The following is a 25500-nucleotide window of genomic DNA, read 5'->3' as shown; positions in this document are numbered from 1 at the left end:
GCGATGAATCAGCCCCTCCCTACTCATATACGCATGTAACATAAACACACAGATAATGTAGCGGAAAGTTAATTAGACGTGGAGCTGAGAGAGAGCATCTTAGTGCAGCGACACAATCATTGACAGTGTTGTGCATCTCTCGGGGGTTGAGGGTAGACATGTTTTTCTGTATTAGCATGCACTCAATTAGGCCCTCCCACACACTCTTCTCTTATGAGGACAAAATTCAAGATAAAATCAGAGAAAAAAAAATATAATGACTCCGAGTCCCTTTTCAGTGTTGCAAGCCAAGCTAAACTCTGGAAAATAAAATCATTTCCGTGCAATTAATCACCTCTGAGATGATGTATGATGACGTTTCGTTCCACCAAAGACACATTCGGTCGTTGGTCGCCGCAGGTGTAACATGAAAGAAGAAAAAAAAAATTTTTTTTTTTAAAAGCCAAATATGGCTGTTTGGCTTGGTCGCCGTTATATGTTATTGAATAAGTCTGGCCTCGAGGTTACAATCATAAAAAAAAAACACTTTCCAACGGTAGTGAGGAAGGCAAGAAGATATAACGCAATCGCTCGCAAGATAATGTGGCCCTATAAGCAAATGGATGCGAGACAAGAATGCAAAACTCATGTTATGGAAATCACGATACACTGTACACAAGCTTCCACGTTTTATCTAATAAATAGAAAAGGCACTTTTAAATAGACTGCAATTTTTCCACAACACCCTATTATATTCTTTTCGAACCTTAATATGAAAAAAAAAAATAAAAAGCATAGGAACATAAGCGAATACTGACAAGCCGGAGTAGCAAGCTTGAAGTGAGGACTAAACAAAATGGAGGAATTCAATTAAATGAATAACAGCGGGACCTCCAGACAGATGAAAAAAAAAATGGCAAAACATTCGAGCAAGTTTTCCAATTGCTCTCCAAAGAGTGTAAACATTAACATGTTGCATTTAATTAGAGCATAACAGGCACATTGGAACGTGATGTCGCAACGTTTTTCAAGACGATCAGCAGATTATACATAGAAATATACTGTACATCACAGGTGTCAAACTCATGGCCCGGGGGCTAGATCCGGCCCGCTGCATCATTTTGTGGCCCGTGAAGGCAAATCATGCACGACTTCGTGTTTCTTGCTAAAAAAAACAATATTGAAAATTGTCATCAATTTTAAAAAAATGTTAAAATATTGCAAGCGTTTTTTCCTTTGTTGCCAATCACACTTTTAAAAGGATTCGAATGGTAGTTGAACAACATTTTCCTGGATTCTGATTTGAAAAACTATTTCTTAGTTTGTTGTGTAGATGTAATAATATCACGATGATGATTTCTATGGTTTCACTGTCATAATGGCCCACCGAGCGAAAGCAAAACTATGACGAGGCCCGCGAGAAAATTGAGTTTGACACCCCTGCTGTACTTACTCAGTTATAACTGCAACACTGTGCTTTTCAGTTTGCGCATTAAATGTGGCATTCGACTTTACACGGTGATTATTTAAGTATGTGGATAACAGCAGTCAGACAAGATCCAATAATAACGACTTTTGCAAATGTGTCATATTTACAGTAGTTTTTTTTTTATTCATCGACCTGTGCCGGTGACTTTCAGTGACATCAGAACAACTCCGCTTAATCTTCAATTTAGAAGATATACATCCGCTTATTGTGACATTTTATTTGTCGGTGTATCTTTTTCGAATTTAAAATGAGTGCCTTGGCTCAATGAAAGTTTGGGAAACATTGCTAGTGGCGACATAAACGTAACTTAAAGAAAAATCTGGAAAACACTGAACAAGCAAGCAGGATACTTCCCCTCCATATTCCATTTCAAGGAATCCGTTGAATTCCTTCCCAGCTACCACTCCCATCCTTCCAGTGCTGACATGTCTGTGATGCCCACCCCCATCACACACACACACGCACGCACCCACGATTGTTTCCAATGAAATTACGGTGCTTTGTCACTCAATTAAGCCCAGCTTTCAATTTCCTGTGGGTGGCTGACGTCTGCTGGCTGTCAAAGCCGGATAAGGCCAGGTATTTGATGTCAGGACTGTGCAGCGGGGTCTGGTTTGAGCCGTGTGGGCTCGCTTGGTGCTTGTCTAAAGGGACCCTAAAGCTCTTTGGGAGAACGTGAAGACAAGAGACGGGAGATTGAAGTCAGTCCAAATTCCGCCTCAGAAAGTGACAGCTGAGAGATTAGTGGTTAATTAGCTCCGACCAGTTTACTGGCAAGCGGGGAACTGCCCGATCGCTTTGCTCTACAAGAAAAAGGCGAAGAGAATCAGTACCGCCTCTGGGGGAGAGCCAGTTGAAAAGAAAAGAGACTGTAGCCAAAAGTAGAACAAAATACTTCCTCACTCAAGTTTCTCATCCCTCACGCACATCTGGGGAGGCGAGATAAGGAAGATGTCATGAGAACATAATGGTGATTGACACCTTGCTTATTATGCACGTAACAGAAGACACGCAAATTGTTATTTTTATGTATAGCGCTTATATACAAAGAAAAAAAAAAGATGCGAGCTTGCAAAAATGAAAGGGCAGAGGTTGAAACAAGATTTGTATGCAGCATTACATAAATGGCATGGACCATGAATACTCTTTTTTTTTTCTTTTTTTAACCTTGCCACATTCACTCACACACAAATAAAAACATGCCACTGCAAAAAGACAATTCGAAAGCAAACATTTTATAATTATATATATATATATATATAGTACACTACAGCACACTATTTGCCTCCAACTTTAAAAGCAGGATCAGACAAAAATTATACATAAACGCTTCACTTTATTCCCACAAATCTCAGCCATCTTTACACTTTCAAATGATCACTTCTACAATAATCACAATGTGTCAGCACTGGTGTGGTGAGCTATTTTTAGAACAGCTCCACGGGCTCATGTTACGCCCGTTGGTGACCCTTGTTGCAGCTCTTTTGTGTAAACAATTTCAAAACAGACAAGTATTGTTACGTCTCAATTAGTTTAGTGGCTGGTCTGTTTAGTAATAAACAAATGTTTGCTCGTGCTTCTCTGAAAACTGGCATCACTCCATTTCTAACGTAACATATACACTGTTTTTCTGTTTATTCTCATCTTGCTTTTTTAAAAAAAAATAAATAAATAAAATAAAATAATACATTTGTGATGAGTACGTTCTTCCTCATTTTATTACACAGTCGTTACAACAAGCCTGAAAGTAGGAGGCCCACTCAAGAGATTTCCAAATCCTGACTTGTCATTACAGTGTCTGGTTTTGTCTGCGTCGTTGAAATTTTCTCTGGGAGGTGCTCCTCAGCACATCACCACTTTTAACTAATCATTTGTGTTATTGAAGCTACCGTCATGAGCAACACTTCGCAACAACTGTCCAGCAGGGAGGCTGGTTAGAGCTTCGGGCAAGTCAGTAAGCGAAGGAGCGAGGAGATGAATAAAATCAACAGCCCCCCCGGACGGGGCATAAGGCGGAGAGGGCTTCAGTGAATTAGCAATATATTTTCCCAGCAGAGATCAATGATGCATTAGCGCGAGCAAGAGGGAGGAGGTGGAAAGAGAGAAGAGAGGCGGAGCTAATGATTTGGATCTGCCTTAAACTCGCTTTCCCCTCTTTTTTCTCTCGATTGGCACTGGTGCGATCTCTAACCAAACAGGATCGCAGCACAGACGGGCTTCCAGCTAATAATCACCCTTCAAAACCACATTATTATTCTAAGTTTTCAGTCTCACAGGATGACAAATATTTTTGTCTGAAATAGCACGCCATTAGTAAGCCCTGTTCGTATTTTTTTTTTTTTTTTAAGATAAAATGGCCTAGTGGGACAACTGATTTGACCAAATGTGCTTTTTAACATTTCAACAGAGATCATTTCTCTTTGCAAAAATCAAACTAATCAAAAAGAAATCCACAAATAGTAGTCAGTGTGTCACTTAGAAGTCAGTTGCTAATCTGCGACGACGGAAAAAAGAGCAAGTCAATAATTAAATGTTAACAAGGTTCCAAACTTGAAGCGATCTTTCTTCCTGAGTGCGGCTCCTTATTTATAAATGAAGCGTGGTGTAGAGTTCACCGTTGCCACTCAGTCACTCCGCAAGATATTAGATCTCACAACCTACCGCGTTTGTTCGCCGATAGCTTCTTAGTTACCAGAATTTTTCCACCGGGATCAATAAACCACCGCGAGTTTAATCACCATTACATTAACCTTGGAACGCGACGCGGCATGGAGAACACTTATAGAACCGTACGTTTTTTATTAGACAATAACATTTCGACTCCCTCTAGCCCATCTGCTGCAGTTGTTACATGGAAACAGATGCTACATTTTTGGGAGAAAAATACAGGCGCCATTTACTTTTTTTTTGTTTTCTAACAAACACACCATGAACTATATGGAGCCACGAATGCATGCATGAACCAGAAACCTTTCAAAACAAGAGCTGCAACAAAAGACTGCATAAAAAAAAAAATGACCACAACCAGACAGAATAGTCTGAGTCAGAGCTTGTTGTAGTATGGATTGCTTTTTGTGGAGGCTTTCGAATAGATCACAAGACACTTATTGGTTCCATGGATTCCCGGGAGTTCATTGGGCCCCAGTGGAGGAGGAATATAGATTGACCCTACTGCTGTCTACGGAGCGCCTCCGATTAGCCTCCACCCTATTAGAGAGCATGATGGAGTGTGACACTTTGTAAGTGCTTGCATGGGCATTGTGAGGGGGGAGATGGTAAACGGGTGCAGCCTGAAGTGGCTTAATGCACCGAATGTGCAATGTAATACGATAAATGCCGCTGTGGCTTTTATGAATATAATTTGTACGGTCATTAGTGCACGGTTTGTAAATAGCATGTCCTATGCTCATGCAGGGAAAGCGATTTACTCCAATATAATGAACACCATTTGGAGTGCAACCCTCCCACAATATTTTCGAGTGTCATTAAACTCTCTGAATGTCAGTTCAACTTACTAAAATTATATGAAATCAGCGGGTTGGGATCTTCTCGGCTGCGTGACTAACTTAATGTCATGCATGGTGAATAGTTTTAAATAAACTCGTCGGCAGTATGGTCAATAAAGTTGAGTTTCTGAAACTCCCGTTGATTATTGAATTAGACGGAGTTACAGATAAACTCCAACCAGACGTGAAAATTTCACAAACAAATGACAGCTTACAGAACGCGAGAGTGACAGCAAGTCGGACATTTGGCGCACAGCATGGAACATGAGCAGGGTCACGCGTGTGCATGTATCAACATATGTTGGAGGGACGATCATGTTAAAGAATGAGCAATGGCAAAAATGACAGCCGTGTAAGGGCGTGAAAGGCTGGCACATACATGACATACCACGAGTAGACACTGAGAGGTCGTTGTACTAGGCCGTATTCCAAGCTAATAGTAGAAGTGGTTACATTTATTGTAATGAGGGCTTCGCATAAAAAAAATAAAATAAAATAAAGGGGAAGTCAACCTAAAAATATTTTTTCAATATGTTCCATGTGCCTTCATTAGTCTAAACATGGCGGTCTGATTTGTAGAATTTGAGTTAAGTAGTAAAATCCACCCGTTTTTAGCTCTCTCTCGGGGCGGCCATTTTGTCACTTGCTGTCAACTGAAGATGACATCGCAGTTGCTCAGGGCGCAGGTAACGACAATCACAGCCAGGACGCATCTCGAATTTTTAAAAAATGTCAAATCCATTTATTTAACTTAGCTGTCACTTTCGAGCTTGAAAGATCTGTCTTGGCGGAGATTCGAATTATTTGAGTCTCGCACCTGAGCATCACGCAAACAAAAGGTCGTGTTCCAGCTGGCTTGTTCAGTGTACTCGGCCACCTGTCAAGAAATCGCACCAGGCCATGCATCACTGGCCGCGAGGAGCAACAGCGGCTTGCGAGTTGCGTCCTCTGACTAAAAGGCGCTCTGAGAGCAACTACGGCGAAGTTTTCGCTCCTCTAGCAACTTGCTTCTCATTCATCAAAGGTGATGAAGAAGGAGACAGGAGAGGAGTGCCGAGCGGTCCCAGTGCAGCTATCGTTAAATGAAAGTTCAACAGCAGACCTCATGAGTAATTCATGGTGTTCAGTGAATTCTTCAGCTGTGTGCCGAATAGAAGAGTGCTTCGCTGCGGAACACATTGTCTGCTGTGTTTGCTGATGGTGGGCTCACCACAACAAACGAACGCTTAATCGGAAGACATTACATGGGGAAAGAAAAAAAGAAGCTTAAACGGCAGATCATAATTCAACAAATTGTTTTTAGTACACATTATTCCTTTTTTTCCTAAATAAGCAAAGGCCAGCATGTCAGTCTGCCATACTTGAAAAAGTACACTATGACTTAACAAAAAGGTCACTATGGAGGAAGAGGGGGGGGGGGGGGGGGGAAGAAAAAACGAGGGCAAATTTGCTCAAACGAGTGATCATAGCTGCAGTACTTTGCACTGATTTGCCTCACACATGACAGAACACAGCTTTTTTTGTGTTGTCGTTTAACTCGGGATGCCCTTTTCTCTTGAAACCGAGATTGGGAGCCAGGATTTAAACCAGGGGTGGGCAAACTTTTTGATTGGCGGGCCACAATGGGTTTTAAAATTTGACAGAAGCAGATGGATGGAGTGTTTTGGTAAACCTCACCTCATTGGAGAAAAAAAAAATACTTTTCATTTTAAATGAAAGTGAACAAAAGCATTACAACAATACACAACCACAGAAAATAAGACATTAACAAGGTTTATTCATTTCAATTTTTTTCAAGTTCGGCGGGCCGGATTAAAACGTTTAACGGGCCGCATGTGGCCCCCGGACCGTAGTTTGCCCACACCTGTTTTAAACCCATAACACCATGGGTTAGTCAAGGAATGAACAATTCTACAGGGTTATAATCATACACGAGTTAAAAATTGTAGAGATTTCTACGACGCTTGATTCATTTAAATACCAGTTTAACCCCAATACCTCCAAGGGTTATTAAAACCTTTGTCTATACTGTAGATCCGATTAGTGCCGCATACATTAGTGACTCCTTTGAATCTTTCAGTGATTCGGATTATAACGACAATACAATATTATATAGATCGTTGTGCTTCATTTTGCGTCCATTGAGTTTTATAAATGAGAAACTATGAAATATGAATTCAACCCACTTAAATTGGCAATTGAATAAATATTAATGGGCCTGCCTAAGAAGTAGGAGCAAGTGAATTGTGGCAAACAATAAGCACAAACAAAATGAAATTGTCATATAAACAATACTATTTTATTAACTCATTGACTCCCATTGACGGCTAAAGACGTTTTTTTTTTTACTTGGCTGGTAATTAATTTAAATATACTTTTGAATTACAAGACCATCAAGAATAATATTTGCTTTCCACGCAGGTAAGTCATGCTTGCTAAATTACATATGGTGATGGGGTCAAACGTTCAAGCAGATGCCATCCGATTATATAAACAAAGTGAAAACAGGACACCGGCTTCCTGTTCCTTAAGTGCAGATGGAAGTCAACATGTCTTGCTCCATCCCTGCCTTCCTCCTCCTCCCTTCGAACGGTATTGTCATTGTCAAAGCCTTTCCGCTCCAGTTGGCCAGGACAACAGCAAGCAAGGTTGCCAGAGGCCTTTCCTGCTATGATCCTGCCAGCGTTAGCCAAGGTTGATGGAGGGCCCGATTAGGAGCCTCAATGGACACCCATTAGGTAGTTAAGAGGCCTGGAGAAATTCACGCTTTTCTTATACATGATACTTGATCGGTACCTGACATATACTCGCGAAAGCAACCCAGACCCATTGAAGAGAGGAGAAGAAGGTGGTGGGAAAAAAAAAATTATATCACTGTTCAAATGTTTGGATTGGAGAGTTGGCTGGTGCGGTCAAGTGATTCATATTTTTTAATTAATTAATTTAATAATTAACGTTCCAATTTTCCATAATTGATCACAATTAATCAAATTTTTTACAACAATTTTCCACAAAGCCTGGAGCAGATATTTACTTGAGTCAAATTTCAGAATTCATGTGTACATTTTTTCAAGTACATTGCAAATCAAAGACTGTTCTAAGAACATTCATTGATCCTTGAATATGATTCTTTTCCTTTAAAATACAACTGTTGAACAATACACCAAAGACGTACAATTAATATGGTAATTCAATGTGGCTTAAAGTGCAAAAATGATTTTGTATCTCTCCAGTGAGCTGTCGAGCAGATTTCTAAGTAAAACACGTAAAAGTCCGTCTTTGGTTGGGAACAGACGCTTTATCATGTGGTCTTGGACGTCTTCATATATGGAAAACATTCATTTGTCCCACAATGAGGAATTTTATTAGAGCTTCATATAATCCAATATTAAAATTGATATAAAATTTTGGATCACAACCTCTGTTGGTCACATCAAGCACAGCTCTCTCTCTCTGTCTTTTGTGTCATCTTTTGTAAACTACTGCATGTCACACAAATCCAGTCGAATCAGCATGCAGCTTGCAGCGCTTTCTTACCTAATGTGACAAGTTGAACAACAAACTGTAATCTGTAACCTTTCCTGCCATGACCTTTGCACTTCCGGAGCGGGAATGCATAAGTTAGACAAGACATGACTTTGTGAAAGTCTCTAATAGCACCGCAGTGCACAAATGTGCATCTCACTACTGCGTGTGAGACAAAGTATGCGTAAAGTCTTCCAGACCAGAAAGTTTGCCTTCATGGAGGAGCGAGAAGCTGCTGTTCCATTATTCATACGGGAACTGAGAGAGATGATAGGAGACTTGCAGTCAACTGTTAAGAGGAAGCAAGACACTTGGGAAGTTGGGGAGGGAAATTACAAAGTGACAAGGGGTTGGAAGTCACACACATCTTCATAGCACTGGGTCGGGCACGGCAAATATTTCCCTTGTCAATGTGTAGTTGTTTTTTTAATAAAGAGATTTCATGACTGAATGATGGCATAAGAATAACTCATCGTCCCCTTAGACCAGGCGTGGGCAAACTTCGGCCCGGGGTCACATGCGGCCCGCCAAACTTGAAACAAATTAAATGAATAAAGATTGCTAATGTTCTATTTTCAATTGTATATTTTTCAAGACATAAATATTATTGTAATGCTTTTGTTCGCTTTCATTTAAAAAATTTTTTTTTTTTTTCAGATGAGGTGAGGATACTGAAACACTCCATCCATCTGCTTCTGGTCTGGCTCCTCTGTCAAATTTTAGAACCCATTGTGGCCCGCCAATCGAAAGGTTTGCCCACCCTTGCCTTTGACCCTAACCCAGTAAAATTAGTGACAGACATTTTTTCATTGAGATGAAATGTTTCATTTGTTTTATTGGTGGCTTATTAATGGTCATTTGTGGGTCCTAGAGCAAAACGGGTTCTTGGACTTTAGCCTGTACAAGCCGGAGCATTAATCCGGCCCTGCATGTTGTTGTGTGGCTGCACTGTCATTGGTTCCACCGGTGTTAAATGTAAACACGAGGCAAGTGTCACCTCTAATGCCCCCCAAAGTGGAACGATAAATACGAGCTATTTAGAGACGTGGAATAATCAGACTGCAGGGACTGAGAAATGCAAAATGCAATGCAATATTTTTAACTATACGCAACAAATGAAAGACCGGCAAGGAAGGAACGGCAAGCAGTTTCTAACCGACATTTCATGTTTTTCCAAGATTGAGGCATCAAATGTTATTTTTGGACGTTGGGAAGCCGCAGTCTCAGCAAAGGGAGTACAAACTTAAGTCAATAGAAAGCCATTTTGCATGTTGATTTATTATCTTCCCTTTGCCTATTTTGTTTTTGTGACCGCACAAGCATGTCTTCTGGATGTCAGATTAAACATCTCGCACTGTTTACTTTATAGCAGTGGGGAGAACAAGATCTCAATTTAAATGCTGGAATGCGGGGACTCATCACTTTTCTAAACTTAAATTCCATCTTTTGGTTTTGTAAGCTACCAACAATATAAAAGAAGTCATAAACTAAAGCTGCACCAGCTCTTGCTTTATATCTCACTTGGGGCGTTATCAATCCCATTATCAGAGAGTTGCACCTTTTTAGAAAATCTTTCGTTGTTTTTAAAACTTTTGCAGAAAAAAAACTGTATATTTAAATGTCCTAACAAAGTGCACAAATTATTATGATCTCTCCAATGAGCCGTCGAGCAAATTTTTAAGTAACTGAAACTACGTAAAAGTCCGTCTTTGGTTGCAACGTGAGCAGAGGTCAGCTACCAGAAGAAGTAAATAAAACTGAGTTTGGAATTGGGCATATTGAGTTTTAACTCGCTTTTAAACCACTTTGTTCGTGACGCTAAAGCAGCAGCACGAAGTGGAACGAGGTCTATTAATTAAGCGATGCCGAAAAGACAATAGCGGCGTGGAGAACATTTCAATTTGAGTTTGTCAGAATGAGCTCTGGATTCAAAATACGTGCTTAGCATCTGCTTAACTGGCAACACCAATTGACGTTTGGGCATATTGTGAAATTGTTCTCTGTGACTCAATATATACATTCAACCCTAATTCATCGCGTGTGGGATCCAAAAGTATGAGCTGGCTCGCAATGTCGTGCGGACAACAACGGGGAACAGTGTGTTCAAGGGCCACCGAATCACAATGATTCCTCTATTTTCCAAATATTCTGCAGAGACGTGCAGTACGCGAGCACACAGAGAGACCACATCATCTCAGATACAATTTCACTAATTACAGTGGGCCGTCGCGTTTCTCATTCGGGGTTGCCAAAAAAACTTAACTTGCTCACATTCTCATTAACCACCGCAGCATTTTAAATCTAATGTTTGTATGATGATTGGTATTTTTTTTTTATTGGGGTGGATTATGGTGGTAAGGTCCAAATTGAACTCTAGTACACTCTCCTCGTTTGCATTTGTGGAGTATCTCAGTCACCGGATCCGCACCCCCCCCTCAACCCCACGCGGCGCTCATTTGCATTCACTGTACAACGTATGCTTTTCTTCACTTTCTTAGAGAATCCTCCAAAGTGAAGAAAACTAGGCCGTTAGGCTGCAGCGCAGCTTCTCTTGTGCTTCAAGTTCTCCCTCTCCTCCCTATCCTGTTTTTTTAACCACGGGTCTCAGTCTTTGTCACCCTTCTGCCCCAACTCATTCTTGCATTTTCTTCAAGTTGCTCGAGGAAACCAGAAGTTCTTTTTTTTTTTTTTTGCGATCTTTATCTAATAACTTTTCTGCCTTAGGTACCACAACATCGTACCTCTAATTTGTCTCTTTCTTACTACTTGCTGTGTTTTCTCAACTCATCTATAATCCATGCACGCACACACGCACATAGTTGTCCAAGTATTTTCTTTCAGATTTTCGGTCAAAATTAACGAACGTTCAGGTCAGCATTGACATTCCTTTGTATACAAACAACATTCCATGCAGCTTTCTACTGTTTTTCTTTTAATGAACTGCACAAGTTCTTTCGGGGGGGGAGGGTTGTTTTTTTTGGAGCTTTAATGCAATCCGGAAAATCTGTTAAAATGAATTCAAAATACAAATTTGGTACTTTTGATATAAATGTCATTATTTGGAGGCTAAAACTCGTACAGCCGCTTTCTTGATTGTACTTCCATTAAAAACTTGAGCGCAAATATTTTTGATTGGAATAAATATGCAATCTGATTTGATAACATCGACTTGTTCGTTTCAATCTATATTACAGCCCCCCTCACGCCGATCCTCGTCCTTTTTCAACCCCTCCCACATCTCCTTTTGACAGTCTTGTCCCGGTCCCTCCAGGCTAATCCTCCGGCGGAGCAGATGTATCCGCTCATTAACCTGGTACCACCTTCTAAGAGCCTCATTAGGTGTGACACATGCACAAAAGCTCATGGCCAGAATAGCAGTGATTATACGCATGTGTTTTTTTTTTTCTGATATATAGCTGATCCGTAGAAGAAAGGAGAAATAGACCATTGACTCGAATAAAAAGACCTCATGGTACCCTAAGGGAAAAATGTCTTAGTACCCTCAAAGGTAATTCCTCCATTGACACTTTGGAACATATCTTTACAATTTCGGCCCGTGAAATATAATAATATCCCCCTCCAGTGTCCTTCCAAGTGTTTTATCCCAACGCTACTACAGCGCCTCAATAACGGGCTTTGTGGAATAAACGAGCTCATTCATTACACTCGAAGCAATTTCATCAGTTTGCTGCCCACCCCTCCAACGTAAACATGCCGAAAGACGGAGCGCCGATGGAGACGCCGACTAACTGCCGTTTCGGGGTAAATTATATTTGTACACTCAGTCATATCGCACATATTCAAATGTCCTGCTTTGGGAGTTGTTGGAAGACAAATACTTCCAAACTCCCAGTATATTAAATGTGAGACCTCATCTAGCTTCCATTTGTAAATCGTACAGCTCAAAAAGTCGCCTAAAAATAATACTCAATTGGAATCGTTTCGCTGTGGCGGCGTTACCACCAACCGCCATCAACTATTTGCAAAAGGCAGCAACACCAATTACGGGGAAATTCGAAGCTGTCAACGGCGAGGGACATTTGAATAGATCGGTTATAGCCTGGGAGCGTGTTGACACTGCGATACACACTCTTGATCTAAAGGAATGGCATTATGTTTCTTTTTTGCTGAAAAGAATTCCACTCCCTATTCTACCGCTCAAACTCCTAATAGAGTCATTTTCAACCAACTCGGGGACTCTCATCATCTGTCTCGAAAGGGTAAGGCGCAGACTTTCTAATGAGCGGTGTTGTCAGCACTTGAGTTTTATTGCTCAGTTTAACTTAAGAGCGTAGGCGAGAACAGATGGTATGTCCTAAAGTGTCGTATTTTATTATCTGCCTATCACCTATATAGTTAGCACTCTGTTAAATAATAACACGCAAACACTCGGCTACGATTTGGAAGAAGAGAAGCCTGTGAAATTGGACCACGATGCTAAGATAATGCGAGAAATTTGCAAGGTGTGATATGAAAGTGATTGGAATCATTATACGACGGTTATGGTCTTACCTCTCATATTCCAGGTTGTCATGGTCACAACGGGCATCTTTATGTTTTTCCCAGTCCTTCCCGTGGCGGCATGTCGTTAGTGACACAATGTCCTTCCCATTGTGGATATGATGGAGAGCGTTTCGGGTATCTGAGCCGATGCCTGTCAGATAGCGCTTCCCTTTGAACATCATCAGGTATTTCCTCCGTGGTGGGATCGTGTTCCTGACCAACCAGCCTCGTTCACCACCCTTCTGCGGGTGGTCCTTTGAAAAGAGCGGGATGGAGATGTCAAAACCTGGCCGGAAATGTTCTGTATTGAGGCTGGCTCTGGCTAAGATGGCCTGGCCTATGTTGAAACCAAGGTCCTCTGTGTAGTTGGGCCACGTGCCTGAGTAAAGGTTGAAGATCAGGTGATTGCGCCCGTCATTCCAAAGAGGGTAACCCTGAATACGGTCATCCACATTGGGCACAAACTGCCCTGACAGCTGGTCCCTGTCTAGGGTGTCTATCCCAAGCACAAACAAACACGCTTCACGCGGGTCCGATGTGTAATATCGGGACTCTGCGATAGAAGTCAGGATCTTTTTGTAGCTTTCCGAGACGTGGTCATTTTTCTCCGATGGGTAAACATACACCCTGAAGCCATCTCTTCCTCGCCGCCGACATCGTGAGAAGTCAAAGCAAGTCTCCATGCGGCAGTGGCTGTCCTTGTAAATAACAGACCACGCTTGTCGGCGCTGGCGGGGCGACTCGGTCGTCCCGGGGTCTGTCTGGAGCTCGTTGAGGTGAGCATAGCAAGGCAGGAAGGCCCGGTCAGTCCAGTTGGGCCAGGGTCGCATTACCTCAACCTGCTGGCCTGTCAGCATCCGGAGCAGACGTACAGGTAGCTGGACTCCCCTACCGAAGTAAAAGAGAACCAGCCAGCAGAACGTACACAAGCCCAGCAGAACATATTTCTTCCGCGCCTGCATGGGGGCCTGTCGCAGTCTTTATTTTCCTCGGGTCTGTCCGGTTTTTTTTTCTTCTCCTTTGCCCCTCAGCCTTTAAGCCTCACCGGGGCACGAGTCGGCCTAGTGACTTCTAACAAGGAGCTTCTAAAGGAGGGCAATGTGTTAACAAGGACATCACCGCCTCCTCCAAGTGTGGCCCAGTCCACTTTGCCATTTAGGATGACACAGTCCGAGATACCGTCTCCCCTCAGTCAGCCTTGGATTGCTTTTCCCATTTGTTGTCGACTCTCAGACGCCAGCATTCAGCCGTCTTGATTGCGGAATGCGCTGCTTCTGCCGATGCTGTGTGCATTTCTTTCCCGGCGCAGGCTGCTCGACAGGAATGAAGGGCGATTTCTTCACTCTCTCCAGCCAAGCTTGCTGCCTCATGGTGCCTGGCGCAAAACTGCTGTCGGCAGGCCCCTCCTATGAAGAAGCAAACAAACAAGAATACAGATCAGTACATAGTGAGTCGCCACTCCTCAACAGGAACAGAAACCTTTTCATTCGTATAACAGCAACTCACATGGCACAACCAATCAGAAGGACATTTGGAATTTGTCACATGTACATTTTTTTTTCCCACATTTGGATTTTTTTCACTACTTTCCAATCAAAAGAGGCAGTGTCAATCCACGGTCGACTAGTTTACAGTCGACACAAGAACATGGTGATCATGATGCCAATCTACTGATCATCAACTACCAACGCTACAGAACATTTAAAGTCAGTTTCTCACATCCTTAAAAAAACAGCAAAATGAACGGACCTTTTGGCTTTTATACTCGGCAATGGCACTGAATGTGTTAATTAATTGATCAATAATTTTCCCATTGGCGAAAAGAGACAAAGTTATACGAGAAAAAAAAATAAGGCTGACAAAGCCGTTGAGTTTCAGAAAGAGTGATCAATGTTACAAAATGGAGTTTATGAATCGACATAAAAGGCTGACGATTAGAAAATTTGAAGTCTGGCCAAACTCAAATGGCAAATATCTTATTATTTAATGGCTGTGTTTACTTGCCAGTGTTAAATGTATGTGCTCCTGTTCTACTTCGTTCTAGACCATGTAAATTAGATAATTAATTAAAATTCCCCAAAATGTAAAAATTGAGAAAAAATAATTCAGCTAATTAATTAAAAAAAAAAATAAAATAAAATTAACATGCAGTCAGTATCTTTTTTATTTGCCCTTTACTTGCTTTCCAATTTGTGCTTTAAAATGTGATATTAACAACTCCGCTCCACGACACAGATTGGAGTTGAAGTTGTGTGTGGGGGGGGGGGAAGGTGTTTAGCAGTTTAAATGGAAATATACGAGAAAAGAAAAAGAACTCTATTCACTTCAGCTTTTCGGTTAAAATCTTAACGGTGAAAATTTTTTTGTACTTTATATGTACAGTATGTGTGTGTGTGTTTTTTTTTTTTTTTGGGGGGGGGCTCACAGTAGAGGATAGTGTTCCGCTGCCAGCTTCCACACAAAGGCAGCTTTCAGGACTCACCTGCCCACGTCCTCCAGCACTCATTCACATTCCTCATTACGCGAGCCAAGAAGTGATGGCGGCCACGCCGCCCGAGTAACTTGAATAAATAATATCTGGTCTGATATGAATGAAGCAGCTATTGCCAGTAACGGCTCCGAACACTCTGGGTAACATATAATCCATTTCACTATTTTATTATATCAAAAGGGACATAAAGACGTTTAAAGTGAGATTAGATTAGCCGCATAATTTGCTTCCGTATGTGACTTCTGATAAGTCTCCCCATTTAAATGGTCATTTCTGGTATATTTTCAGCGATTGCTGTTCCATATTTGCCGACGCATATAAACAAGTCGAACAAAACAGTGTTTCGCGCCTTTGCAGTTGAAGTGGGTGTGGCGTTCAATTCGGCACACGAGTTAGTATGGCGATGCAAAAAAGTGCGCCGCTTCTTAAAAAAAAAAAGTAGAAATGAAAAATTTAAAATGCCCAAGAGTATGTTCCTTGGCGCTACAAATTAGCAAGGGCCGATGCACTTATGGATGCCCGCGAGTAGCTGGCGCGAGTGCAAGAAGTCCGTGGGTCACACATCAATCACGGACCATTACGGTGACGACACGTACTGGAGGACAAGCCACAAGGCTCAATAAATTGCGTGGAGGCGTCAAGGTGGAAAGAAAAGGTTCAAGGTGAGGTGAGCGCCGGGGTGGAATTGTACATTTTGTCAGGAAGCCATTAAAATTTCTCAGATGTAATATGCATACCTGACTCGTAATGCATTGCTCCTTGTCTTCATGTGACATGGATGGAGAATAGCGATGATGAATATTTCACATGCACAAGATGGATTCAATCTCTCCTTTTTATCTCGACCTTCAGGGCGACATTTATTCCAATTGCGATTCGGCAGACCCGTCTTGATTCCATTTTCAGGCTTCTTTTGTGTATACTTGTCGCTGCCGTACCTCGGCCAAAGCCGATTTGACTTGAGATCAGCAAAAAAAATTCATTGAGATAATAAGGGAAACATGCAGAGTCTGCAAACAAATACAGTGTTGCTCAGCTTTTGGCTCCACATATGTTGGAAAAAAAATATTGTGACTAAACTACTAAAACTGTATTGTATTTCGATAGCATAATAATTCTTACTAGTTAATTTTTTTTTTTACCCAATATGAAACAAACATTAACCTTAAAACCAAGGAAACTGTGATTTTTGTCGTACCGTTTTACCCGAGCGATTATGTTGTAGCCCGTCTTGAAAACATGTTTGACACCTCTGCTTTGGACACTCCACGTGAGTGATGGAAACCGCAAAACAGCGTGACTCAGACCATTGTTAAATAGCAGCAGGCATTTAGGTGACTTTGCGTTGACTGGATTTAAACACACATCTGGCACCGTGTTTTTACTGGCCAAGATCTGCCGACGTATTACTTCAGCGGAATGAGGTGTACTGAGGAAAAACACAAATCTTGCGGCGAGGCCCGGCTAAAATTAAACGCTATGATTAAAGGCCTCAGATGTGACAGTAGTGCAGAGAACCAGAGGGTAACTGGACTGAGCCGGGTAATTGCAGAGGTGCCCAAATTGGTAGCGTTGAATATGTCACAAGTAAGATCAAAAGTATTCATGCAGATTACTGAGTTGAAAGAGAAACTTTCTTTATATGGGTGCGTGTTAAAAAGCAAAGGTCAGAAATATGTACTAAAGGTCAAATAATGGGAGGAGTGCATACTTTGGAATTTGACCGCTGAGAGGTCAAATGAGGAACATAAGATAATTGGCTCCAAAAAATAATTATAGATCAAATAATAAAAAAATATATAACATATAAAAAATAAATAAAATAAAATAATACATGATAAATAAAATAATATAATTGGTGATTAAACAGCCTGCCTGTACTGTACTGCACGACACAGAACGAGTAACGGGCATTGCAATTTTTTTTTTGCTTGCTTCCTGAAGGTAGTAACTTGTGATATTTCCACACCTGCTCCCTCTCGAGGGCCTGATCGCCATTTAAAAGTTCATGTTTATGTCAAGCCGCAACGCAACTGTTTTCTCACATTGTGCTCATCCTGATTACAAGCTGAGGTTGATAAATTAAGCCTCAACAATATACTACACTTCAACGCCACGAGGGCTAATTAACACAACGTACAAAATGAGCAGAAAAAAATCTTGGGGGTGTCTCTGCCTCTTCAATGAATCGGATGTTGATCCCGTTAACGCACTGGCTGAAAGGGAGCAACTCCGCGGTGGATTGTATCGAAGAGAACTTGGACTTGACCTCCGAATGTAAAAGCCTAGAAAAAACGCACATCGCGGTTTTTGTTTCATTGAATTTTTTCAAGTTTGGCAGGCCAGATTAAAACATTTAACGGGCCGCATGTGGCCCCCGGGCCGTAGTTTGCCCACGCCTGGTCTAAAGTCAAGATGCGCTGATAAGAAAATATCCACGGGACTTATCCGCAAAATAGCTGGAAAGTGAAACTAAGGATGGCAGAAGGATTTATTTTGGCAATATAAATAGCGAGTGTCGTCGATATCGGGAAACACTTGGACAAGACACAAGCCTCTTCCTTTCCACAAGGGAGGGAGTGTTACAAAACATCATATGGATGTAAAAATTCCCATTAAGATGAAGAGTTGTCGCATCCAAAGAGACAACTCATCAATCAGAGAGGATCTGTGCACGGCTGGCTGTCAGGATCCGCCTCTCCCGCGAGAGCCCTTCCACTGCATCCGAGATAATGACGACAATTTATTCCAGGAAAGTCTTTTCTCATCAAAAACACACAACAAGTGAGTTGTAATTCATTGCCAAGTTTAATTACGGCATATCGGGTGTTGCTTCAAACTAAATGAAAAGCGGATATTGTATGCTCTTTGCTTTTAATCGAAATTTACTTTAAGATGGCAAATTCAATTTAATGAGATTCAACGCAAAAATGATCACAATTCTGCCTTTACAAAAATAATAATGGACACCAGCTAGTATAAATAGTCGTATTTACTGCACCATACTGAGAGGTGTATCTTATTATTCCAACAACACCGGGGGGACAAAATATTAGATAGCCCTGTAGTGCAATTCTACACGACTAGAAAGCACGTTTCAGAAATAAATACGCTCGTCAACTGGAAAGGCATGTAGACAACCACAGTGTGGCACTCGGCATCTTCAACATTCCAACGTATCCAATGCAGACTAATAAATTTTTTAGGTTCACCCACCCTTCCACCTTTTGACAGAATAAAAAAACATTTTTTTTTAACAAAATGTAGAGAGGCAATACAAAAATCACACAACCAATCAGAACTAAGGATATATCAATCCCTGTTAAATGACAGTGTGCATGTGATGCCGAATTGGTGTTAGTCTCTATATCTTATAATATGTGCCATGTGATTTATTGGCAAGAATTCAAGACTGCTTTTTCGCCACGTAAGCTGACTGATTATCTTTGTGTTAATCAACATGAAGCATTTACAAATACAGGCTTTTTACTAGTAGTGTCTAGCACTCCAAGCAACATTATGTTTAAAGCAAGTGACATCCTACTTGAGATCAGGTGGCATGTAGGACGACAACGAGAGGCTCCACACAACCGGCATCGAGCTGCATCATGCCCCAAACGTCAATAATCTGATTCCAGCCAAAATGCTTGCACTCTGCAAACATACGCTACACCTCTTCCATTCGGGCATCTTGGAGCACATAACACCAGTTCCATGCATGAATAGAAAATAAAGAGCAAGGTGTTGTACTTGAGTTCCGATAGAGGTGGACGAGTGGGTCATGATATTTCGGGATGCAGCTACAAACAATACATTGTTTTGATAGCTGATAAGGCTGGTTTAGACACTTTGCAAATCAATCCACGATTAACCATTCGCAGTGTGTAGACAATGTACGCGTGGTAAAGGTATGGAACTGCGCTTAAACCGGAGAAGCCAGCCAATGAGACTAAGGCTGTACAAGTTATTTGCGATAATTTGAACAGAACCAAATAAAGATCGATCAATAACAGCATCCAAACATCAACACACTGGCAGCAGAAATCAGACACAGGAGACCCCACCTCCTCCGACACGCTCGAATCTTACCGGGTAGCCAACCGAGCTCTAGTCAGTCGTTTTCCTTTTTACGCCACGTCCGAACATTTGACAAGGAAATCAGCAAAAGATCGCGGGTCCCTTCGTCGGGATATGAATGGAGAAGATGAGCTTTAAATGATCCATTTTCCACATCCACTACGGTAGCCATTGGCGACCCGCCCCCCGGGCGCCTCTGATTGGTCGAGACGCTCCTTACGTCTTGACTGTACGGTAAAGGAAAAAAAAAAAACTACATGCACTTCTAGATGCGACCCGGTGCTGTGGGCTCTATGACCCAATTACACACGAGGAGCGAACTGTTAAAGATGAGCCTGTTTGTGCAGCTTAATGCCTGATGCAGGAATGGGCTACTTAAATTCTGCAGTGGGCCATGATTTTTTTGTCAGTGCTGCTTTCAGGGCAGATGCATGTTTGACAAAAATGCCGTTTTAAAAATGGAAAAAAATACTCGCGTACGTAAAAAATATTTCATTTTCAATGCATCTATAAATGATCCACTGTTTTAACCCAACAACAAGGTTTTGAGGCAAACAACGGTATATTTTTTCCAAGTGCGGAAGACTCGATTGCATGAAAATTACCATTCAAGGATGGCACAAAACTGCTGAACAAGAAAGCAACATTAAGTGCAATGATTAATTTTGCGCATTTTTTCACTTAAATGACCTCACTAAAAATCCTCAAATGGCTTTTCATAATACACTTAATGCAGTCCTGTATTTTACTGCGTATATGCAGTGGTAGAAGAAAAAAAACATTTAAAAATAATATTATTTTACAATTAAGCACACTATGCCAATGACTCTGGTATACTATTAGAACGAATGTTTTTCCTCGTCACCACTAGAGTAGTGACTGAGACATTTCCACACAAGACAACTTTGGCATGATAGTAAATTACTGTCACGCGTGAGGGAAGTGTCTAATATCTAGACCAAGTGGTTTCAGTTGCACGTGGGAAATAATTCATTTTCAACAACTATTGTTGAAATCAATATTACAATTATTATTGTTATTATTATTAAAAGTATATTTGAATATGGAAACACTGCGTAATTTATATTTCCAGGCGCTAGTAAAATATATATATATATAAACCGTGAGTTTTACTGCAAGATTTCTAAGAATCTAGCGCCCTCCTGCGTTTTAAAGGTGCAAACATTTTTTTTTTAATTATTATTGCATTGCCTCCGCATCCAGACTTTTATTTTGGATTACACCGCAAAGGAGGAAACGACACTGCTGTGAGGATTAGTGACAGTGACAGACATTGTCATTTCAACACGGAGCGGCTCATGCATAAAGAATTCATCAAGGTCGATTAAACCTGCGATAAGTCAGCGCGCCTGCAAAATTAGATGTGAAAGTGCTGCCTCTCAAAGTAATAGGGGTTGATGGACTTGCCTTCAGAAAGCACTTTTCCCCAAAATGATTTTAGGTAAACCTCTCACGAACCCACGCGGGTATTGCGACAGCTTGTGTGTGATTGATGGCGGTGATGCATTTGTGTGGAGTGCGCATGCGCGGACGAAAAATGAGGGAGGAAAGAAGGGGAAAGGTAGGGCGTGAGTAAATATTGGGTGTGAGAGAAGGAGGGTCAGAAAATCGAGCAGACTTAAGTGGAGAGTCTCTGTCTCCCTGCCCCTGTGCTGTCCTGTCCTGTCCTGTCCTGTGTGGGCGTCCCCCTTCGACTACTGCGATCCCGAAGGCAACTCCGGCCTTGGAGAAACGTCAACCGACTACGGGTAGGCGGCGAGCATTACAGTTAACACCATTGAAACGTGCGCTCTAAAAAAAAATTGGGGAAACAAGCAACAAACACAAATTTCAATTTGTTGATTATGTTGTAAATATGTATTATTCCTATGATTAGGATATAGAAAAGAACTAAAAAAAAAAAAAAGAAAAAGAAGAAAAACCCAGGATCAGAAAAGTGACCCTTTTCCTCTCAACTTTTTTTTAATTCATTCATATTTAAAATTCTAGCTATGGCAGCCCATAAAATTCTCTGACGTGATTCAAAATGGTGCAATTTTTGGCCATTCATATTTTTCATTTTTGGTCTCATTTGAAAGCTGGGGTAATGTTGAGTTTGAGAAACTGTAGACTGACAAGCCAATAGTTTATTTAATCATTTAAAGATGTGGAAATAAAAATCAATTGAGATAAAGTGGTTGAATAAGTGTGAACGCCTTATTTTTTTTGTGTGTTTGACAATAACCAATCACATTCAAACGTATTTTAAAAGAGGAGTGTGCATTAAAAAACACTTTTATCATACATTGTATGTTAAAACTGCCTGTTTTAGAGCATTGTAAAAATGATCGTTCTTTGCCGCTTTCTGTCACAAGGTGGAATCAAATAAGAGCAACATGCTGAAAACTCAGGAAAAACGAGTTGTGGCGCTCGAAGAATGGGAGCAACGCTGGGAAGAAAACGAGATTAGTTTTCACAAGCCACAAGTGCACGAGTAAAGACTGCAAATTCTATACTTGTGCTTTATTGTGGACCATCACACAAAACTGAAAATGCATGATATACATTTTTTTTTTTCAATATTAGTAAATTGTTATCATTATTATATTTACTTTCTTGTTCGTACTGATTTTATTCCTTTCAGGATGCTTGTGAGTAAAATTGACAACGCTTTGGCTGGCCGGACAGGAGTTCGTTTCTTTTTTCCTCTCTGCGGGAAAGCTGTGGATATGATGTGGTAAATAAGCTCATAGTATTTGAGTTACCCAATGTAATCATGCCAAAGTTATTATTCGCTTCATGAAATTTTGCATTTGCTTTTCCAGGCTAGCAGACATGGGCCATTCAGTAGTTGGTGTGGAGATATCAGAAAAAGCCATTCAAGAGTTCTTTATGGAGAACAACTTGACGTACAGCGAGGAACCCATCCCTGCTATCCCCGGAGCAAAGGTTTTCAGGGTAGGTTTTCTGTTAGATTGTCGGATTTAGTGCATAAATTGTGATTAAATTCACATTTACACTGTTCTAGGATATTGTCCTCTCACAATTTATTTCACAGAATTTGGAGAAAAACATCTCCTTATACAATTGTGACCTGTACAACATATCCACGTAAGTAAATTGTGCGTATTGTCAAATATTTGCAAAAAAATAAAATAATAATAATTAAGTCTTCCTCTTTGTTCACAGTTCAGTTGTAGGTCACTTTGGGGCTATTTGGGACAGAGGATCTTTCGTGGCCGTCAACCCGAGAGACAGAAAAAGGCAAGAGTCCAACACGTGGATGAAAAGAAAATGCATCTTATTCTTGCTCACAATCCCACAGATACTCCTCCACAATCATACCCCTCATGGCCAAAGACTGCAAGTATCTCTTGGACACGTTGCTCTACAATCCAGAAATTTATGAAGGTAACTTAAAATGTGAAACACTTCAGCAGCTGTTATAAAACATTTTGTTTTTTTTCCCCCTACAGGATTGATAGAAAGTTTTTTTTCTTCTTCGATCATATACAAATAACGCATTTCGTAATGTCAGCTCGGTTAAGATCATGTGAATAAGCTTCAAGAAAGAAGACCTTTGATCAAACAAAACTTTGGGATTTCAGGTCCTCCCTTTTTAGTACCCGATGAGGAAGTCCATTTTCTGTTTGGTGAGTTTTAAAAGACAACTACTGTCAAATGTAAATTAAATTGTTTTCCAACAATATATATATTTAATGGTCATTTTCCTTTTTCCAGGAGAAAGATGCAATATTGAGTTGCTACATTCTCAAGATTCCATGACAGATGTACACCGTGACTTGGGCTTTGACTATCTGACTGAGCATGTCTTCCTGCTCACTTTGAAGAGCAAATAAATATTGGATCCTGTACCTGCCTATTATTACGGGCCATCGTTTAATTTAATCTGATATGGGATGTTGCATAAATTAAAGAAATAAATCTATCCATCCATGGGTAATTTGTGATTATTTTTCGGGAGTTTTGTCCCCAAATTTTTCCGCACCCCCCAGAGGGGGATGTATAATGATTGTTCATCGTTGTTTCTTGAAGAATTTTGAGGGTTTGCAAAAACATTTTTAGTTGCTATGTGGACCGCCTGAAATATCCTTGGCCAGCCACCGAGATGATCTGAACCTCGCCGGGAGGGCAAAGGAAAAACATGAAATTAAATGGAGAACAACAAACATCCGCAGTAATTATTTAAATTACAAATTAAGAGCCGTTGCATATTAGGCAATTTTGCAAATTAGCACTTTGGTTACAACCCGCCCAGACACACAAGGAAAAACTGATTGAATTTATCTAACATTTGATTTTTGGACATTGAAAACAACATGGTGAACAAACTGCACACAAGTCTGAAGATAAGATTTGTATGTTTGTAATAGAGAGCAGGTCCACCTTGGCAATGTTGACTTTGCTGCAGGCAACAAAGCAAAAATAAAAGCAAATACTAATTTGCATCGCTGGCAGAGGAGCTTAACTGCTTCTTCGCTCGCTTTGACTCGCCCCGACCGTCACACCCCCGCACTTCATGCTCCAACTACCCCCCACTCACCGTAGAGGAACACGATGTGAGGCGCGCGCTCCTGGCTGTTAACGCCAGGAAAGCTACTGGACCCGACGGAATACCGGGCAAGGTCCTCAGAGCATGTGCCCACCAACTGTCACATGTTTTCTGCAGGATCTTCAACCGCTCCCTGGCTCAAGCAGTCATCCCCTCCTGCTTGAAAACTTCCACCATTATTCCTGTCCCCAAAAAGTCACGAGCCGTCCACCTCAATGACTACCGTCCTGTTGCTCTCACACCAGTCATCATGAAGTGCTTCGAGAGGCTGGTTCTCCAGCACATCAGGGACAGCCTTCCTCCCACTCTGGACCCCTACCAGTTTGCATACCGGGCTAACAGATCCACTGAGGACGCCATCGACACTGCTCTGCATGTTGTGCTGGGCCACCTGGAACAACAGCAGGGCTATGCAAGGATGCTCTTTGTGGACTACAGCTCGGCATTTAACACGATCATCCCGGACATCCTCGTCGCCAAACTGGACATTCTCGACCTCCCTGCCCTCACACGCATCTGGATTAAGGACTGTCTGACCAACAGACCCCAGACTGTGTTGCTCGGCCCCTACACGTCCTCCACCCGCATGCTGAGCACCGGTTCCCCTCAAGGATGCGTGCTGAGCCCTCTCCTGTACGCCCTCTACACCTACGACTGCAGCCCGGCCCACGGCAACAACACCATCGTCAAGTTTGCTGACGACACGACAGTGGTCGGTCTGATCTCGGAAGGTGACGAGACAGCCTACAGAGAGGAGGTAAAGAGGCTGACGGCTTGGTGCGAGGACAACAGACTGCAACTCAACATTGCAAAAACAAAGGAGATCGTCGTCGACTTCAGGAGGAACAAGACGGTGCCGCCCCCCCTCTGCATCGAAGGCGTGCGTGTGGAGAGGGTCCACACGTTCAAGTTCCTGGGAGTACAGATCTCCGATGACCTTTCTTGGACTCACAACACCACAGCAGTGGTAAAGAAGGTCCGCCAGCGTCTGCACTTCCTGAGAGTCCTCAGGAAATTCAACCTGGACAGGAAGCTGCTGCTGGCCTTCTACCACTCGTCCATCGAGAGCCTGCTGACGTACTGTGTCTCCACCTGGTACGGCGGCTGCACTGAGGCGGACAGAGTGAGGCTCCAGAGGACGGTCAAAACAGCGCAAAGGATTATTGGCTGCCCTCTCCCCTCACTGTCGGACATCTACACCGCCCGGTGCCTCAGCAGGGCTCTCAACATCGTCAAAGACAATACCCACCCAAACTCCCACCTGTTCGACCTGATGCCCTCTGGCAGGCGCTACAGATGCATCAAATCGAGGACCAATAGACTGAGAAACAGTTTCTTTCCGAGAGCCATCTCTATT

At 41.7% G+C, this 25500-nt stretch overlaps 2 protein-coding genes across 3 annotated transcripts in view; one reads left to right on the top strand and one right to left on the bottom strand.

Annotated features, from left to right (window-relative positions):
- ext1c (exostoses (multiple) 1c) overlaps positions 1–19815 on the bottom strand; it is a 46640-nt gene extending 26825 nt beyond the window's left edge. The window contains exons 1-2 of the mRNA XM_088319198.1: positions 19583–19815; positions 13012–14408 (exon numbers count right to left, since the gene is read on the bottom strand). Of these exons, the coding sequence (XP_088175324.1) occupies positions 13012–13964 (953 nt within the window). The 5' untranslated portion in view covers positions 13965–14408; positions 19583–19815. The remainder of the gene's footprint in view (positions 1–13011; positions 14409–19582) is intronic.
- A 1008-nt stretch (positions 19816–20823) lies between these two features.
- LOC148321297 (putative thiopurine S-methyltransferase) lies at positions 20824–23523 on the top strand. 2 transcript variants are annotated; one of them, XM_088319265.1, is made up of 9 exons: positions 20824–21339; positions 21946–22064; positions 22215–22307; positions 22396–22528; positions 22629–22681; positions 22760–22834; positions 22896–22981; positions 23179–23223; positions 23312–23523. In XM_088319265.1, the coding sequence occupies exons 2-9, from the start codon at positions 21967–21969 to the stop codon at positions 23428–23430; spliced, it is 702 nt and encodes a 233-aa protein (XP_088175391.1). In that variant the 5' UTR covers positions 20824–21339; positions 21946–21966; the 3' UTR covers positions 23431–23523. The 2 variants fall into 2 exon arrangements, with proteins under 2 accessions (XP_088175391.1, XP_088175390.1); XM_088319264.1 differs by having other exon boundaries at positions 22599–22681; positions 22760–22981; positions 23312–23409.
- The last annotated feature ends 1977 nt before the right edge of the window (positions 23524–25500 follow it).

Source organism: Idiotropiscis lumnitzeri, chromosome 16 (assembly GCF_059441095.1).
Source record: "Idiotropiscis lumnitzeri isolate Australia: NSW breed Sydney's pygmy pipehorse chromosome 16, RoL_Ilum_1.0, whole genome shotgun sequence".
Taxonomy (NCBI): domain Eukaryota; kingdom Metazoa; phylum Chordata; class Actinopteri; order Syngnathiformes; family Syngnathidae; genus Idiotropiscis; species Idiotropiscis lumnitzeri.
This window is presented reverse-complemented; position numbering and strand designations above follow the sequence as displayed.